Source organism: Penicillium malachiteum (genome assembly GCF_028827825.1).
Source record: "Penicillium malachiteum strain IBT 17515 chromosome Unknown utg000005l:1.0-9002435.0:326005.0-9005861.0, whole genome shotgun sequence".
In the NCBI taxonomy this organism is placed as follows: domain Eukaryota; kingdom Fungi; phylum Ascomycota; class Eurotiomycetes; order Eurotiales; family Aspergillaceae; genus Penicillium; species Penicillium malachiteum.
The window spans coordinates 1,733,876-1,751,527 of record NW_026643099.1 but is presented as its reverse complement, the minus strand read 5'-3'; the positions used below and the strand labels follow the sequence as shown (position 1 = coordinate 1,751,527).

The 17,652-nt window shown below is 46.2% G+C and overlaps 8 protein-coding genes across 8 annotated transcripts; 6 read left to right on the top strand and 2 right to left on the bottom strand.

The window, feature by feature from the left end:
- Positions 1–117: 117 nt before the first annotated feature.
- N7483_010689 (SUMO protease ULP1) lies at positions 118–1,574 on the top strand (the record flags this gene model as incomplete). Its single annotated transcript, XM_057094116.1, has 2 exons — positions 118–250; positions 313–1,574. The coding sequence occupies 2 exons, from the start codon at positions 118–120 to the stop codon at positions 1,572–1,574; spliced, it is 1,395 nt and encodes a 464-aa protein (XP_056940087.1).
- Positions 1,575–2,222: 648 nt separating this feature from the next.
- Positions 2,223–3,758, bottom strand: N7483_010688 (glycoside hydrolase family 16 protein; the record flags this gene model as incomplete). The annotated part of the gene is made up of 1 exon (XM_057094115.1): positions 2,223–3,758. One exon carries the CDS (start codon positions 3,756–3,758, stop codon positions 2,223–2,225), a length of 1,536 nt encoding a protein of 511 aa, XP_056940086.1.
- Positions 3,759–6,339: 2,581 nt separating this feature from the next.
- On the top strand, positions 6,340–7,839 carry N7483_010687 (uncharacterized protein; the record flags this gene model as incomplete). The annotated part of the gene is made up of 1 exon (XM_057094114.1): positions 6,340–7,839. The coding sequence occupies one exon, from the start codon at positions 6,340–6,342 to the stop codon at positions 7,837–7,839; it is 1,500 nt and encodes a 499-aa protein (XP_056940085.1).
- Positions 7,840–9,156: 1,317 nt separating this feature from the next.
- On the bottom strand, positions 9,157–10,494 carry N7483_010686 (zinc finger HIT domain-containing protein; the record flags this gene model as incomplete). The annotated part of the gene is made up of 3 exons (XM_057094113.1): positions 9,157–9,886; positions 9,937–10,389; positions 10,451–10,494. The coding sequence occupies 3 exons, from the start codon at positions 10,492–10,494 to the stop codon at positions 9,157–9,159; spliced, it is 1,227 nt and encodes a 408-aa protein (XP_056940084.1).
- A 1,323-nt stretch (positions 10,495–11,817) lies between these two features.
- On the top strand, positions 11,818–12,585 carry N7483_010685 (Major facilitator superfamily domain general substrate transporter; the record flags this gene model as incomplete). Its single annotated transcript, XM_057094112.1, has 3 exons — positions 11,818–11,940; positions 12,151–12,203; positions 12,276–12,585. The coding sequence occupies 3 exons, from the start codon at positions 11,818–11,820 to the stop codon at positions 12,583–12,585; spliced, it is 486 nt and encodes a 161-aa protein (XP_056940083.1).
- Positions 12,586–12,830: 245 nt separating this feature from the next.
- N7483_010684 (uncharacterized protein) lies at positions 12,831–13,950 on the top strand (the record flags this gene model as incomplete). The annotated part of the gene is made up of 5 exons (XM_057094111.1): positions 12,831–13,251; positions 13,306–13,464; positions 13,520–13,730; positions 13,792–13,849; positions 13,909–13,950. The coding sequence occupies 5 exons, from the start codon at positions 12,831–12,833 to the stop codon at positions 13,948–13,950; spliced, it is 891 nt and encodes a 296-aa protein (XP_056940082.1).
- Positions 13,951–14,565: 615 nt separating this feature from the next.
- N7483_010683 (oxidoreductase, short chain dehydrogenase/reductase family) lies at positions 14,566–15,490 on the top strand (the record flags this gene model as incomplete). Its single annotated transcript, XM_057094110.1, has 4 exons — positions 14,566–14,613; positions 14,666–14,961; positions 15,049–15,352; positions 15,401–15,490. The coding sequence occupies 4 exons, from the start codon at positions 14,566–14,568 to the stop codon at positions 15,488–15,490; spliced, it is 738 nt and encodes a 245-aa protein (XP_056940081.1).
- Positions 15,491–16,129: 639 nt separating this feature from the next.
- Positions 16,130–17,347, top strand: N7483_010682 (putative endo-1,3(4)-beta-glucanase; the record flags this gene model as incomplete). Its single annotated transcript, XM_057094109.1, has 1 exon — positions 16,130–17,347. One exon carries the CDS (start codon positions 16,130–16,132, stop codon positions 17,345–17,347), a length of 1,218 nt encoding a protein of 405 aa, XP_056940080.1.
- Positions 17,348–17,652: the final 305 nt, after the last annotated feature.

Here is a 17,652-nt window from a genome sequence, read left to right as displayed (position 1 = left end):
AATCGCGTCTGTCTTCATACACCCATCGGGTTCTTCTCAAATCAGCAACTTAGTCTCAACTAGCCCCAGCCATCGCTTCAACGTCATCTAGAGAGCAATAGCCCGCAACCGACAGCGATGGGATTACCACTATTTCTGCGGCGTCTCTTCCCAGGGGCCCGTTCCAAACAGGAAAAACTCACTTCTGCCACCGAGAGCTCTTCGGAAGTCAGCAAGGGTTGGCAGGCAACAGAACAACCTGACTTGCAAGGTAGGCACCACTGCTTTCCGGCAAGATAGCACATTGTTTGCTCAGACAATCCCATCTTATAGATGCTGCCTTATTTCAAATACCGGGCGCGTTTCCTTCGTCACCGCCCCGAACTCCACGACTTGCGCCTACCGAACATGTGAAGCACTACGAACCCCCAACGCGGCCAAGCCGAGAAGCCGAGAAAACGGCGGAGCTGGATCGTATGGATGTCGACATTCCCTTCATGCCAGAGCTTCGCACAGAACTCGGCTCATACCTACGACCTCAACGATCTCAACGACTATCAATACCATCTACGCCTGTTCAAAAGAAACCGCGTCCGATCGAAACCCCGAAACGCACAGATGAAACGCACCCGGATGCTATGCAAATCGACGACCCATGGGCCGCGCGCTCCATGATGTTCGAAATGCTTCCATTCGGTGCACCCGTATCAGCTGTGCAATTAGTATCTCCCCAAAGGACGCCAATCCCAAACAATCGCATTGCATCCATCTATCAAAAAGAATGGGACCAGCGAGAACAAGAGAAGCAGGCATGGGATGCCGAACAAGGCCGTGCCATAAGGATCAGACCTCAAGGAAAATGCGTACGTCAGTTATCGGTTTCCTGGTTAGATAGAGTCACAAAGGCCATGCATTCACATGGTGCGGTGGCTCAATCCCTCTCCGGTGATGAATTGTACCAAAAGGATATTGCAACATGCATCAAACCACTTGCTTGGTTAAATGATGAGATTATCAACTCATATCTTGCGGTTATAATCCAATATCTTCGAAATTCAACAGGAAACACCCCAGACCAGCGACCTCGATATCACGCTTTCAACAGCTTCTTCTATTCCAGTCTACGAGACAAGGGATATGATAGTGTGCGCCGATGGGCTAAACGAGCTAAAATTGGCGGCGAAGTGCTATTGGAGGTGGACACAGTCTTTGTTCCAGTGCACGAGTCCAGTCATTGGACTTTGATGGTTGTTCGACCCATGGACCGAACCATTGAATACTTTGATTCATTAGGTGGACGCGGGGCTCGTCAAGTGGACACAATCAGAAAATGGCTACATGGAGAGCTTGGCAACAAGTTCGTGGCCGATGAATGGACCCTTCTCCCCTCAGTTTCATCATATCAAGACAACGGCAGCGACTGTGGCGTGTTCTTGTTGACAAATGCGAAAGCCATTGCGCTGAATATTGAGCCCACTGCATTTGGAGCAAAGGATACGATATTGCTCCGTCGAAAGATTGTCGCCGAGATCATGAATGGAGGTCTTCATGGCGAGTTCTCTCCAGTTGATAAAACTGGAACTGTTTTGCTTTGACCATATGTCTAAAGCTCCTCTACCTCCACGCTCCCCTTCATCCTTCCTCTCCCATCGCGAAACACTGCACATTCTATCCTGTTCTGTACAACTCATTACACCCCCACACATACAAGAGATTTTTACTTCTCTCACACTCAAACATCTCTCTACAAACCCCACACCTCTCCGTTTTGATTACGATTACAAGGTTCATACAATATCTCGGTGTTCATGGTGTCTAGTCCAAAAATTCCGGGCGTGCATGGCGAAAGAGCAACAGAAGAAAAGGCATGGTTCATATTCATGGGTTTTTTTTTGTGTTCAATCTCATCTTTTTCACTCGTTTTGGTTTCATGTTCGAACAAATACAAATGATACCCCGTTCTTCAGATAAAAAGGACAAATTGCCTTTCTATTGATTCCATGGCAGCATTGCCCTTGAGATCATCCTCTGTTTCCAATACTTTAAAAGATTCCAATAATAACAGCGATTACTATTAAACCTCTGAAATCCATATTACACGCGCCTTTGTTTCTTGATGAAAAGAATCCGAGTCTGAATATCAGCCCAAAGCGAAGATTTCGATTCATTTCATTCTAATAATACAATTTCACCAACTGAAAGACACAAGACGACCTAGGAGAAAAGAAATCTAAGAATACACATCAATCCACCTGACCAAAGTGAAGTTCATCAATGTTACAAATGCGATGGCATTTGGGACCCTTGTCATTATGCCCTCCCTTACCATGCTTCTGCTTGTCTTTGTCCCTCTCTTTCTCCTTCTCTCTCTGCTTCTTTCGACACTTCCGCCCCTTTTTACCCTTTTTGCATTTCTTTTTCTTCTTCACGATCCCAGTGACAATATCCGTCTCCGACCCGAACGAGTCCTGGCCCTCGAACCCACTCTCCACATCCGCATCAGCCAGCGAAGTATTGGGATGTGGAACAGGAACTGGTATTTGATGTCCACCATGGTTCTGATCCGGTGGAATCTCCCCCCACCTATTCCCATCGGAGGACCGGTTATATGCCAGTTCGATATAATCAATACCGAGGTAGATACTATCGCCGATTTTCATATCGCCCGTCCAAGCGCCTCCATCACTCCATAGGTTAATCACCAATCTGCTTTGAAGATTCGGAACACGGTAGCTCTTCTCTTCCTGTAGCATATTGTTCACGTACCAGCGCGAGCGATCGGAGTGCCAGTCCAAGCGATGGGTTGACCAACCTGTCCAGGGAACTGGTAAATCTGCAATTGTGGCTGCTCCCGGGATCATTTGATCGGTTTGAGGATCGTAATCCGGTTGATTAGCGTATCTAACTCGGTGAGAGGGATCACTCGTTAAGATCTCGATATCGGATTCGCAGTTCTTAGCTTGGTAAGTGAAGATACCAACACAAGCGCCTGATGGTGGTCGACTAGTATCTCCCAGTTCAGTGAGATTTCTGAACCCCGGTCCATCGTTCAATGCCGCAATAGCATGCTGGGTCGGATCTTGTGGTAGATACATTGAATGCGGAGGCTGTGAAACGACGGTGCTGGCTGGCAAGATCCGCATGTGGACTCGTAGAGAACAGCGAAAGATATTGCGCACCCGAGTCTCGATCTCAGCGGTGGAAGTGAAGTTTGTATGGCGCGTAGTTCGCAAGACGAGATACGTTGCTCTTGGATCAGTTTTGTCTGGGGCGCGAGTGAAGAAGACGTTTCGTTTGGAATTAACCATCGTCACTGGTGCGATGGGAGTTCGAGGACGATGCCATTTCTGACTGATCCAGTCTTTGTCAAAGGTAGTTTTGAAGAAGTAGAGTGACTCTGATGGGTATTCCAGCTGTGATTGAAGTTCTTCCTCATCTTCATCTTCATCCTCCACTTCGTCCTCGTCCTCGTCTTCGTGCTCATACTCGTCTTCGTCTGATTCTTCGGCCACGTCCCATTCGTCCCAGTCCTCGTCTGAATCTGGTGTGTTCGGATCCGGCTTCTTCAGAGGGACATAGCGAAAGTCCCAGAGCTTGTAGTGTTGGAAATATCCTGGATCCGCGCCGGACACGGTAAAACAATCACATTCTCGAGGATTTTTCCGGTCCACTGGAAGTGATGCTGAGATTCCCGGGTCGGTGGACTCTGAGGATGCAAGTGAAGTGAAGCAGACTATGGCGAGAACCAAGATGCCTAGAACCGGGACATCTCGCTTCATAATGACGGGCTAATATTGGATCTGAGAACATTGAGAGCGATCGGTGGACTGAAGATGTGGTCATTTTCTCGTCGTAGTTGAGTGTGTTCTGGGTAGAAGTAAGGAAGTCGCGACCTTGACTTGCGAGTTTCTCGAGACATCATCAATCACTTCACCTGGGCAATTAACAGGTCCATCATAGTAACATGAACATACCCTTTGTTCAAATGTTAGACCTCAAGGCAGAATTTTCAAAGCTAGCACTGAATATGGCGATTCCTCATATTTTCTTTTTTCTTCTTAGTTGCCTGTCTATACTATACATTCAACAACAGCCAATAATCCTGCTGCCTCCCTTGGTTTCTTCTGAATCGACTAAATTTGATAAACAGAAACATTTTTTACAAAGAATTATCAAGAAGGAGCTTAATTCTCTTCATGATGACTATCAAAAGAGTCCTCTTGCATAAGGCTCCGATTTAGCCCAAGTAATATTGTGTTGGTCAACTGTCAGAACCAACTGAGACAAATTAAAAATTTTCCCATAAAACAGTTGAAAGATTAGAGAAGATACTAATACTAGAGATCATGCGTGTGCAAGTCTCGAGGACTTAAGCCTTGCTGCCTACATTTACAGAGGAATGCGCCGATATGATTACCCTGCTCCCAAGGTTCTTCCACGTTGCGGCCTTTTACTGCATTGGTGCAAGCCGAGATGGCCGCGATAATTCATGAGCTGGGGAAAGGCAGTCATGACTTGAAATACTCATTAATGTGTAATCTATTCTATCGGATAAATGATCACGGTCTACTCAGAACAGTTCAGTTCAGGGTTCGACTTGAGAATCAAGAAAATTCACTGATACTGCGCCCGGTGGGAAAAACTTGAATCGGAGATGGATGACATGCAGAGATACGTCGCTTACAGATACCTAGGTACTATACATGCCTTGCAGTTGGGGCAAATTCGATCCATGTGTTTTGTTATCAGAATGGCAAGCATTTCAAGCACTTGAGCCCTGGAGGTATTGACACTCAAGCTTCGCAGCTCATCTGTCATGATTTATAACCGTTTCGACCATTTGAAGAATATGTCATCGATCGAAGTAGGCCAGATATCCAAGGTTTACTCCGTAGATGTAAGACTGACCTCGGAGTTATGTAGTGGTTCTCAATTTGTGCCTGCCCACAGGCATGTGCACATGTGGGCGGCCTGGAGCAAAGGGCCCGCTAGCGATCAGGCCCGCATGGATACTTTTCAAGATACGAAGTGTCGTGTTCGCGTCGGATTAGTAACATAGGAACCTGGAAGGCTCGGCTTCAACTCTCACAGAACTTATCCATGTCAGCCGACCACAGTATGTTTGTGAGACTCCCTTTCGGACTCTTCAAAAAGAGAATCAAGGTGACGTTGAGTCCAAATTGGTACTCTTTCCATACCATATTGGGCTCCATACTGATGCAAGATTTTTGAAAGACATCGATACTTCGATTAACACGAAGCAAATATTGTCAAATCGACCCCGCTTCACTGTGCTTGTTTTAGTGCCTGATGCCTTATTATGTGTGGCTGACTAGAAAAGAAAATATGTACGTGCCCAGGCAAACCCTGGTGCGCTGGGGCCAAGCACTGACAACTTTGGTATGTAATACATACTGTAAGCTGTAAGTATATGAGTGCCTGTCCAGGTGGATTTGAATGTTGGGGGTTCCTTTCAGCCACCGGTGTTTGAAGCACGTAGATTCTATTTTCAGTTAACAAAGCACGCGTAATGCCCGTTTGTAATTTGTTTCCGAAGAAATCACTCAAAGCAACAAATATAGACCTGTATATTAGGATGATAATAGTGATAGGCTGTATCTCGTACTCCGGAGGAATATTGACATTTTTGGTAATGCGAGGTGTCTCGCCTCGTGTATCGATCCGGGTCAATAATCAAGACTGTCGTCACCAGTCCAACACAGGAGGGGGCGCGCGCGAGGGCAGATTTAACTCTGGACAGTGATTGGAATCCCGCCTGGAAGTGGCTCATAGGAATCATGAGGTCTACCAATCAGACCAAGTCATCATGGGCTTGTGGGGCGAATCCTGTCGCACTAATGCAGCAGTTGGGGGACACTGCATGCGGTGCTGCACCATCATTTTTAGCGCATTTTTAGCGGCAGAAACACCGAACTTTGCTTATCCTTGGCAAGAGGTCTGACCGCTGATTTCTGTGTATTGTAATGTATTGTAATATATTGTCAAGGGGGATATCTCTAGAATATCCATCTAGTGACTATACTATGAGTCAAAGATAATTAAAGATGTTCTAGAATAAAACATATGAGAAATGAGAGAAAAGTTAAAAGACAAATCAGAGATAAATCAGAGAAAAAAAAGATAAGAGTCATTAGGGGAAAGAGAATGGTAAAGTATGTATGATTCGGTGTGACCGGATGGTGGTCAGACTTTGTCATACCAAAATGGAAATTTGCCCCCTTTGTCCCTTTCGTGCTTTTCCCTTCCACAATTACCTGAGAAATCACTATGGACAACCTCATCTAAAAGCGATATATGCAAACAAAGCGTATAAAGAATTTATCATACAGTCCACCCACCATGTCTACCATGACCACTTTAGAAAGGAGTCACTCCAGTGCTTCTCTCTCAATGTCCAGTCCTCGGCTCTCCGTGCGAGAGACCACACCGCCGGGTGCCGAACCGTCTCTCACACGTCTCCAATATCGAATTAACCAACTGGACTCTCAACTTTTCGAGCTCCGATCTACTTTCCTCTCCGAAGATTCTTACGTCGAACGCCGAAACCGGGAAGATAGCCATGTCCGACGCGAGTTTGCCAACACCAGCGCCACGTGCAATCGTATCGATCTCAATGTCGTCGCCCTTCGCTCCACCGTTGAACAGATTCGATCGAATGGGGACTCCAATGCTATTCTATACAAGAACGAGAGGGATTTCCTGAACAGCGAGTTTAATCGGGTGGAGAAGAGGTTGAATCAACTGGACGAGTTGGTGAGAAGTGATTCATCAAACTGGCGTATCGAGATGAGCAAGCTCAAGACCATTACCAACGACATTCGCACGGATATGAGATTGATGGAAACGCGTATAAATGGACGTCTGAACATTATCGAATCGCGAATGAAACATGCAGACCGTGTTCGGTTCAATTCTCTCGCCCACACACTTCACGCCCCTATCAACTCCATCCCGGTGGTTCTGGATGACGGTAATCTCGAATGGCCCGAATGGTTCCCGCGTACGGTGTGGAGATTCTGGTGTTTAAAGAAACGAAGTCGAGGTGAGCAAGGTATTATTACAGATAAGCTTTTACAATCTAACATTCTATCTCTTTTAGTTCATCGCCTTGCTGAACTCGCAGAGTTCTACCAACTTGAAGGCTATCAGAGCTGGAGTCGCTTACAGCCTTCGGAATTCAATTCATATGATAGTGATTCTAGCGACTCTAGTGATAGCAACTGTGCTTTGACTCGTAAAGAGGCAGTGCATCTGTTTCCCGAAGCAGCTCATCAAGCTCTAGCGGCAACTTTAGGTCTTGTGTACTACAAGATCCGCAATGAAGTGGGCGAAGGACCTCATTCCGTGATGGCACCACGTCCTCCCAAGCGCCAGCAAGAAGAGGTTGCGTCCTCTACCACAAGTAGCAAATCAAAGCCAGTCAAGATTCCTCGCCGGCCTAGTGTCTCTGACACGTTCCTACAACGTCTTATCCATGGCCCATCTATCGACACGAAGTCATCGACTTCAGAGGAGTTCGATCAGATTGGTTGGAAGGCATTCTCCGATGTTTCGGACGATGCTAAAGACAAACTGCGGTCCATTGATCCCCATGATCTTGGTGCCGTCCTACGTGCTTTGGAGCAAGGACGACTCAAGTTGAAACCCAGTCGATCTGAACAGCAGAACGCGTCACCAACTGAATCAAAGGGTGGCAATCCTTTCCGCCAGGCGACAAATCCCGTCCAGCAAGATGGACTAAATGCTACCGAACCTCTTACCGCTTCACCATATTCGGAGAGAGCCCGTCGGACCTCTGTTTCAGAGGTCCCTCCTATCTCTTCTAACCACAACAATTAGCCTGTGTGGCTGTTGGTGTATTCTTCCAAAGTTCCTTCTCCGTTTCGATCAATTGGATTGAAATATCGGATTATATTTTACGTGCTGCATCGACTGGAGTTATTGATTTTGATACACTGGATATATTGGATGTTTTATGTGCTGCGTTTCTAGCGATTTTCTTTTGCGATTTTTGCATTTATGGATTTGGATCTTGCATTTACATTGCATATTGGGAGTTTTGATTTTATGTGATTTAGTTCAATACCCTTCCTGCATTTTTATTTTAGCCTTGCGGGATCGAGTTTATGGTCTTGGTGATCAATCTGATTAACTCGTTGATGGCACAGGTCTTCTGTTCCATCGATCGAGTCTTTTGAAACTGTCTAACCTAACGTCTCCCGTATTTCTCCCGGCTTCAAGTTATTCGCTTCGTACCGCACCGACTGAAAGACTATCTCACATGTGGAATTCTACCTATCATCTGAATGACTTACTTGGTCTGGATCGCAACATTTGAACCCACACTAATCAACTGGGACCCAGATCAGGGCCGGGCATCAACTAACGGGCGTCCATTAGGCCCTTCAAATGTTAGCGCCGATCTAGCCCCCGGAGATCCCCCGCCCCGCATAGGCGCGGCGCTCGGCGAGCCCCACGACTCTAGCAACTGTAAGTCTGTCTTGGGTGAATCCCATCTACTAGTACATACATAACTACATATAAGACCGATCACCTCCCCAGACTCGGTCTGTCTGATTTACTTCTAACTTACATACTCTCCGGCATCACCTGGGCGAGCTTTATTCAAAACTATGTTCAAGTGTACAGAAATTTTTGAAAAATCGCTCTTAACTATGGGGGTGGTCCGTGCACTTGTACGCCCACTTTTGCCCATTTTTGAACATTGCGGCAACTGGCGAATTCCATTCCATAGATGGACCAAATGCTAGACCCTGCCGGACCTTTGTTTCAGAGGTCCCTCTACAGGGGTCTATAACGGCCATACAACCAAAACCCCTACCTAGGTAATTGGCTGGCAGAAAAAAAAACTATATATTTTCCTCTCACTTCAGTCATCTCTCACTTTCCAATGTTAGCTACAAGTTGGCTATTAGCCTATTAGTGAAGGGGGTCTACTTGAAAGCAAGGTCCAATGTCCATACATATTGCTACATGCTATTACCGCTTACTAGGTACCAGTAGAAGTGCCTTGAGCACTTGAGAATTCAACCTTGGAAATTTTGATGAAATATACAACTGGAATTTCACCGTGTAATAATATACACGCACGCACATATGAGCGCCTCGAAGATCTCATACACTAAGACGTCTTGTTCATGATTCTGGCTCAAACAGATCTTGCTTCAAAACTTCCAGCACCTTCTGTTCATCCACGTTCTCCAAATCAATTGAAGACCCTTCTAGACCCAAAGCACCGTTATCAATATCCTCTGAATCAGTCTCACTATTTTTTCCCGCGGCCTCTTCAGGGTCAAGAGTGCGTACATATTCCTCCTCCAGAATAAATGACGACGTATCTTTCTGCTCCAGGAGTTTCTCTGGTGAATCTGCCAAGACGTGTATTGTAGGGAACTCGAGAACTGTTCGCTCACGAAGTACAGCTGCGAGTGTTGCTAGTGGTGCGAGTGGTACCAAGACAGGCTTATTAGTTCTCGTTCGTGGTCGGTGGAGGTAGAAGTATAGTTCGCGATGCGGACCAATCGTTAGATCTTGGGGTTTGTCTTCTTCTGTGAGTTTCTCTGTCTCCGTCGAGATCTCGGCATCATTTCTACTGGAAGGTTGTTCGGGTTGCGCTGTAGGCTCGGACGGATTCGAGGCCACTGCAGCGTCAGACGTAGCCGCATCAGTCGAGTCTTGAACTATAGCAGTCTCGCTTTGATTCTGCTCATCGTCTTTCAGAGGCTCAGAATTCGGTTTCTCCTGTTTCGCTAGCGGAAAAGCACGATCATAGGCATCGGCAATAGGGCAATTCTCAAGACAATTCCGAATAATCTTCTCTCCACTCGTCAAAACCCATTCCACAGACCAACTAAGACACTTATGCCTAGCATGTTTGTTAGCAAAAGCCCCAAAATACCCCAGTCCAAAACATACTTAGGATGCCACCGTGAATTATTCTCCTTATTCCTCGACATTCCTCTCGGCGCCCGGATTACAGTCACAGCACCTGTCTCCGCACCGCGCAAAAATCCCGCTTCACCCTTAACAAGACCCTGCTGCGGATGCTTTCTCTTGCGACCAGCAGCAGCACCAAAATCTTGTGAATCACCTCCATCTCCATCCTGAGCCTGAACTTGTCCACGCGCAAGATCGATCCCCCGATTCTCCGCATCTCTATCCGCGCGTTCCAGCGAGCGCTCAATACCCGTGATGAAATTGAAGTCGCGGTCGAGTGAGGACTCGTTCATTAGTTCACTGCGCTTTAGATAGGCGGCTGGATCCCGGATACCGGAACATTGGGACCAGAGCTTGTGGCGTCTTGTACAGGGGAGAGAGCAGGTGCGGGTGGAGCAGCGAGGACAGCGGTATTTTGGGGGGTTGACGTGGCTGTTGAGAGAATTTTTAGGTTCGATCATTTTGAAACATTGATTATTGAGGTATTACGTACCATATTGAGCACAGCTCACTGAGTAAAGGGTCGTTATTATCCATTTTGATGGTGATTTGGAGAAGTCGGGGAAAATGCGACTTTTGAAGCTTGGAAAATTGAGTGCTTATCGATAAGAGATTTTGGCCTCAGGTGTCAATTATCGCCCCACTTCATTTGTATAAATCTATATTTTTATTTTTGGGCACAAAATATGATAATTCCTTTCTTCGCTCTTCACCAAATGTCTAAAATAATAGTACACAAAAAAAACAAGTTGGTCACCCAACTTGTTTGACTTTGAACTGTCAAGGTACTGCGGCGTAGTACGCAGAGTTGAACTACCAGCATAACTGTGTATGGGTGCTCGGACTCATCAAATTAATTTGCCAGACTCTCGATAAATTTCGAAAAAGAAGTTTGACATGATTCTGAAGCTGTATACAATGTATAGACCAAGTACGCTAATACTGATCCATATGACCTCGGGATCATTCATTATCTCAAAACCAGCAAAGGTGCATACTGATCTGGAGTGATGCCTGCCAGCAAGGTTGCCCAGCGGACTTGAGAGGGACTGTTGAGTGATTAATCAATTGCTGTCAACAATGAGTCGGGAAGTCCCTGGGTACTTTATCATTATTGATGGAATGACAAAAGTCCGAGAGGCAGGTATGAAACATGGGGCGAATGGCCGGAAATAATTCGGACATAATTAGTAAATTCCGTGCTAGGACAATGATTCTTGGAGGCTCTTTCGATTGGTGAGCTCGTAAATATTTGATGCAAGGATTGCCATGTCCGATTTCTGGACCTCAGTTCAAAAAGTTTCGGACATGCAGAAAGTGATATTTCTTTCTTATGCACATGTGGCGCTCGGCAGGCCCCAATGCCGTTAGCTCAAGACCTACATGGCAAACACCCAGGGCTCAAATATTTGGAATCTCACCATGATTTGTCCACTATCAAGGGGGAAGTATGTAATCCTCCTGAGATCTACAATTGATTTGCACTAATTCCAGCTAAGCTCCGAGCTCCATACCCGATGAGTAGAGACTGGGACATCTTCAGCGAATCATGAGGCGGACAGGCGTACATTCGCTCACTTGTCATGACTTGGATATCTGGCTCACAAAGCGTGCAACATGTGCATAGTACAAAGATTGAATTCATGATGCAGTTCTTTAACCAACAGGGTGAAATTCGCTTCCCTATTCGGAGCTGCAGAACTGACAAATGCGCCCTTTCAGTCTGAACATTGAAATTGTCTAAATTAGGGAGTTTTATGCATTCAATTTGGAATGGTTATGTAGTGGTGCCATGCCTCAGCATCTTTCGTCAAAATTCTTTTTCCATTTGGGTTGATAATATCATTGAAACCAACCAGAATGGCTACAGATTCTGATTCATCAGGCCCCAATTCACTTCGCGATGTCGAAAAGCTTAGTTTAAGCGACACTTCACCTGTCTCACCGGCCCCTGAGAAACAGAGGCATATCACTGGCTTCAGAGTGAGTTTGGCTATCGTGAATTCGATTTGAGCAAGTAAACGTGCTAACCGTGCCAGTGATTTGTGTTCTTGATCAGCGCACTCACGGCTATCTTCGTTTATGCTCTCGATAATACGATCGTTGCCAATATTTCTCCGGTATGTTTGTCCATGTCCTCATTAAAATAGACTCATCACTAGACATGTTCTTATCAGTTAACCTTGTGAATAGAAAATCGTCAATCAATTCAACGCCGTTGAAGACCTGCCATGGCTCTCGGTAGGGTATGATAACAGAATACACTTGTGGAGATCAAACCAAGATGACTCGGACTCGGAAGCTGACGCTCTGAACAGATTTGTGATCGGAGGCATGGCAATGATTTTGCCATTTGGAAAACCATACGTGCTTTTCGATGCCAAGTGGGTATTCATTGTCTGCACCATCATGTTCATGGCAGGCTCTGCGATTTGTGGTGGTGCACCCAATGTCAATGCTGAGATTGTCGGGTGTGTCATGGCCGGTGAAGGTGAAAATGGCATGTACTTTGGTCTGATGGCATTGATATCGATGAATACAACCACTAAAGAGCGACCAAAGTATCTGAGTCTCAGGCAAGTCCACTTTTACCAAGCTGATGAGCAGATGCGAGTGCTGACAATATAAACCATAGTGGCCTGGTCTGGGGACTTGGAACAGTCTCAGGTCCTGTCGTTGGCGGTGGCTTTGAGCTGTACAATTGGCGCTGGGCATTTTATATTAACTTATTGTTTGGCGCCATCTTGCTGCCAACTTATTTGTTCATCATTCCATCCAACAAACCGGCACCGGGAACTTCGCGATTGTGAAAACTCGCGAAATTCGACTGGGTGTGATCTGTGCTCGGCATTGGATCAATACTCACTTTGGTAATGGGCATCAACTTTGGCGGAACTCTCCATCCGTGGGATAGCGGGAAAATCATCGCCTTGTTCGTTGTTTCTGGAGTTTTACGGATTGTCTTTGCCCTGCAGCAGGCTTTCAACATTGTCACCTCCTTTGAGAACCGCATTCTACCAATCCACTTATTCACTCAGAAGGAACCAGTCCTACTTTTCGTATCATGTGCGACAATTGGTGCTGTGGTCTACACCAGTGTCTATTATATCCCCATCTACTTCCAGTTTACCCAAGGCGACAGTGCGCTCAAGTCTGCCGGTCAACTACTCCCGTTCATTTTTCTTCTCATCACAACCATGCCATTTAGTGGAGCTATGATGTCTCATTTTGGCTACTATAAGCCGTGGTACATCGGTGGTAGTCTGATTGCCCTGGTACCAGCTGCCTTGGTATGTAAGAGCTGTGTCGATTGAATCCACCGATTTTTGCTAATATTTGTTTCACCAGCCTCTATTATCCATGTCCACAGCTCAGCGGGATTTATTTATGGACTGGAAGTCTTGCTCGGAGTCGGAGGTGGTGCCAGTACTCAAGCCTCATTCGCAGTCATCCAGGCTGTTGTAATCCCATCTGATGCGGCTAGCGGGTTGACTCTCATGTTACTAGGTTTGTCGCTCTTGTGCCAATCCCGAATATCCCTGCTAATGTATTGATGATACAGCTCAAGTAGGTGGCATGGCACTTGGTGTATCTATTGCCGGAGCTGTATTTGAAAATATCGCATCAAACGGTCTCTATGCTTTACTCCCAGACTACTCGCGGTCTCAAGTCAGCCAAATTGTCTCTGGAACGAGTAGCACACTCCTCAATTCTCTATCTCAGAATCTACGAGACGATTCGCTTGCCATAATTGTCTCCGCATGGCACAAGTGGTTAGTTACTTGAATTCATCTCTAAGTGTCTCGTGCACAAACACTGACTTTCTAATCCTAGTTTCATTTGTATATCTGTGGCCGCGAGTGTGAGCTTAGTTGTCTCTCTGTTTATGTCGGTAAGTGAAGATATTCTCAGTGGTGAAAATCGATTTCTTTTACTGAACCTGATCCACAGCATAAACGGTGCAATGTATCCGCTGCTGCAGGCGGAGAATGATTTTTAGATACGTACACTGGCAGTGCTAGGTATGATCTGAAATCGACCTTGATTTGTTTTGAAGGGTAACTTGAGTTTATGACAATGTCCAGCACGCCTCAACATGTTTAAAAATCCCATTTGATGAAAATTGCCAATGGTCGTGATAAATGTGGTTCAAGCTGTCTTTTTTTTCTTTTCAGTTTCCCTCGTTGATCGGGGTGTAGTGGAGGGTCGAGGCGTTAAGTGCTCTATTCCCCCTTAACGCCCACAACCCAAGCGGGTCTATCCATCATCCAATCAATGTGCTTCATTGCTTCGGTGGAGAATGATTTGTATCATTCGATGACCGAGATGCAATTTATGAGACCTCGGAAGATAGTGTAATCGGAATATTGTGAGAATTCCAAGCAGCGGTCTCATTCCCCCGAAATGATATCATTCATGTAGTTGATGATCAATTCCCGCCGCATTTATAAGCGTCGCGGGGCTATCCATAAACCGAACACCGAGATATCCGCGTTCTCAGAGTTCAGACGAACGTGAATCTTGGAAGAACATTTGAACTTCTTTTCTCTGAAAATCAACCAAGTGCTAGCTACTCTTATCATTATCTCAACAGTATTCAACTTCAATATGGCTACCAAGGCACTTGCAGTCATCGCTGGCGTCGGACCAGGCACAGTAGGCCTCCGATATCATTCTGAATCATACATAATACTAAGGCAGCACCTAGGGAGCATCTATTGCTAAGCGTTTCGCTCAAGCATACTCTGTCGTTGTATTGGCTCGCAATACCGACACTTATAGCAGCGTCGTTCAGGAGATTACCTCAAGTGGCGGCCACGCCGTTGGCATCAGCGCGGATGTTAGCGACAGCAGTAGTGTCAATGCCGCTTTCGATCAGATTGAAAAGCAGTTTTCCGGCTCTCCAGTAGCAGCCGCTGTCTTTAATGCTGGTGGTGGCTTTGTGAGGAAGCCGTTTCTGGAATTGACAGAGGAGGACTTCTCAGCAAGCCTTGATATCCAGGCGTATGTTTAATCCGATCAATCAAAAACTATCAGACCGATTATCTATTATCAGATGAGATGCTTATTGTTTTTTTTGTTTTTTTACAGAAAGGGAGGATTCAATTTCGCCAAGAGGGCTCTGCCTCTTCTTCTCAAAGCCAAAGATTCATCTCCCCAATACCCTCCAACCTTGATTTTCACTGGAGCTACCGCAAGCGTCAAAGGCTCTCCTCAGTTCGCATCTTTTGCAGCTGGAAAGTTTGCTGTCAGAGCACTATCTCAGTCACTTGCTCGGGAATTTGGTCCACAGGGCATTCATGTCTCTCATGCTATCATTGACGGTATTATCGATATCCCTCGCACGAAGGCATGGGTCCTTGAGCATGAAGATGCGAAGCTGAGTCCTGATGCTGTAAGCTCAATTGATTTTCATCATTTGAATAAGCTAACATGTACTTAGATTGCCGAGTCGTACTGGTATTTGCATACCCAGCCACGAACTACTTTTGCCTTCGAGTTGGACTTGAGACCTTATATTGAGAAGTGGTAGTGATAACAATCAGTCGGCTTTTTAATCAAAACTTGGCAAGTATGAATGGACTGTCAGATATTTATCCCTTGGGTATTAGGGATCCTGCTGTAGCTTTGAGTCACTAGGTTTGGTTTAATGAATTAGTGTGAGGTTTTGACAGGTCAATGGTCCCATAGTATTCCGTACACGACGTCAGCCTGGATAGGACAGTCAGATGTGCCAGTGGTCTATAAAAGATTTAGCAGTACATTGGAGGGAAATTATCCGTTATTTCCGTCATTCGAGCTCTCAGTTAAACAACTTGCGGTTGATTGGTCGCAGGCTCGCAGCAAAAGAAGAAACTGCTTCTTACAGGCGGGAAATTAAGTTGGGGGTGCTGTTCCACAGATGTTGGGTGTTTCTTCATTTTGACAGCTCTGACAGCATGCTGAATTCATCTTTCATTTTCAGCCAAATTCTCAGGAAGGACCAGTGCAGTAGCATGTGGTATTTTGTTGAACACCGCGATGCTTCCAACCTTGAAAGTTTACTCCTACACCCCGGAGGGCTCCACCCCCGCTGAGTCATCAACACAACGTCATTCGATCTTGAGCTCTGCTTCTCCAACTTGGACAAGAAGTGCGACCATTCCACACTTGACCTCCACCGAGAAGCACAATGGTTCTCAATGATACCTCGCCCCAAGGGGGCTCATATGCAGGACAAAGTACCTCAACAAACAACCCCTCCAGACCTCCAGTATCCAGCGACGCCCGCCTGCCAGATTTGGCCGGCATCAGGATCAAGCCTGAACTCATGACCCGCCCGGATCCCTTCACACTTTATACTGGGTTTTATGGAAAGAGAATGTGGAGGGGAACAATCGTGGCAAAGGTTGCCGACCGAATGCATGGCACCTGGGTTCTCACCGGCCGTCGAGCAACCCAAGTGGAAGTCGACGCATTCACTGAATCTTGCTCGCGGTCGGCATACTACGGACGAACGGGAATTCCACTCTTCACATCTGTAGGTGTTCTGTGGATGTACCGAAGCGCAGTGAAAAAGAACCCCAATCTTACAGCCACGCAACGGCTTCGCAACATGAGTATTCTGCTCCAACACGAGAAGGCAGTATTCTGGAGTATCGCAAGTAGAGCGGCATTCAAAATGCTTTTCATCGGCTCGCTTGGTGGAATTATTTCGTCATTCGCAAGTTCATGGGTCGATATGAGTTCTATTCTTGGAGACCCACGACTGCAGCAGTGGAGAGAAGATTCCAAGGCCCAGAAGGATGAAGATATTCGCAAACGGAAACTTGCTTTCGCAACGACAAGAATCCAGGAACTAAAACATGCCACTATGGCGCTGCTGAAGTCTATGGATAATGCCAATGGTGATGCGATGGGCAGCTACGACGATACTCCTACCCAACAGCAGCAATACACTTACGACTCGTCAAATGATACCCAAAGCCAGTCGACTGATGATTCCTCCCAATCCGCCTACCAGTCCTCTGGATCTGGATCTTCCCGTGCCCCTCAACCCTCTTCTCAGTCGGAATCCGGCTCGGATTTCTTCCTTACTGGTAGTAACCAGGACGATGACGCGAGCCCGACTGCCCCCGAGCACCGGAACACAAAGCTCGATGGCACACCTATCAGTGCTTGGGATCGCATCAGAGCTCAAAATGGAGCCCAAAATCCTGTGCGCCAGTCTCCTATGGGATGGGAGCAGGGTCAATCTGAGTCTACAGACTCTGCTCCTACTGGTGCCCAGGATAAATATGATTACGATAGAAGACGGGAGAAGGATATGGCGCAATCGGAGTTTGATCGGATGATGGATAATGAGCGGAAGGGAGCTGATGGCGAGTCCCGTCGCGGTTGGGGCTCATAAGCTTGATACAGTCTCACCCTTGATTTTTTTTTCAGTCTTTATCTACTATGTACAATACAACACCATCGATCTTCTCTGCATATGAATATCAATTTCTCAATTCATGGTTTCCTTGTTCACAAGTCCAATCTATTATTAGCCTTTGCAGGCGCCTAGCTATACCTAGCATCGATATTCCATCTAATAAAAATGGCGAAATTATGGAAGAAATGAAATATAGAAAAGAGAGGAGTTGCAATTTTGATAGGGAATCTTGAAATGAAATATATGCTAGGGGCTTGTAAACGAGAGCAAAGAATGAGATA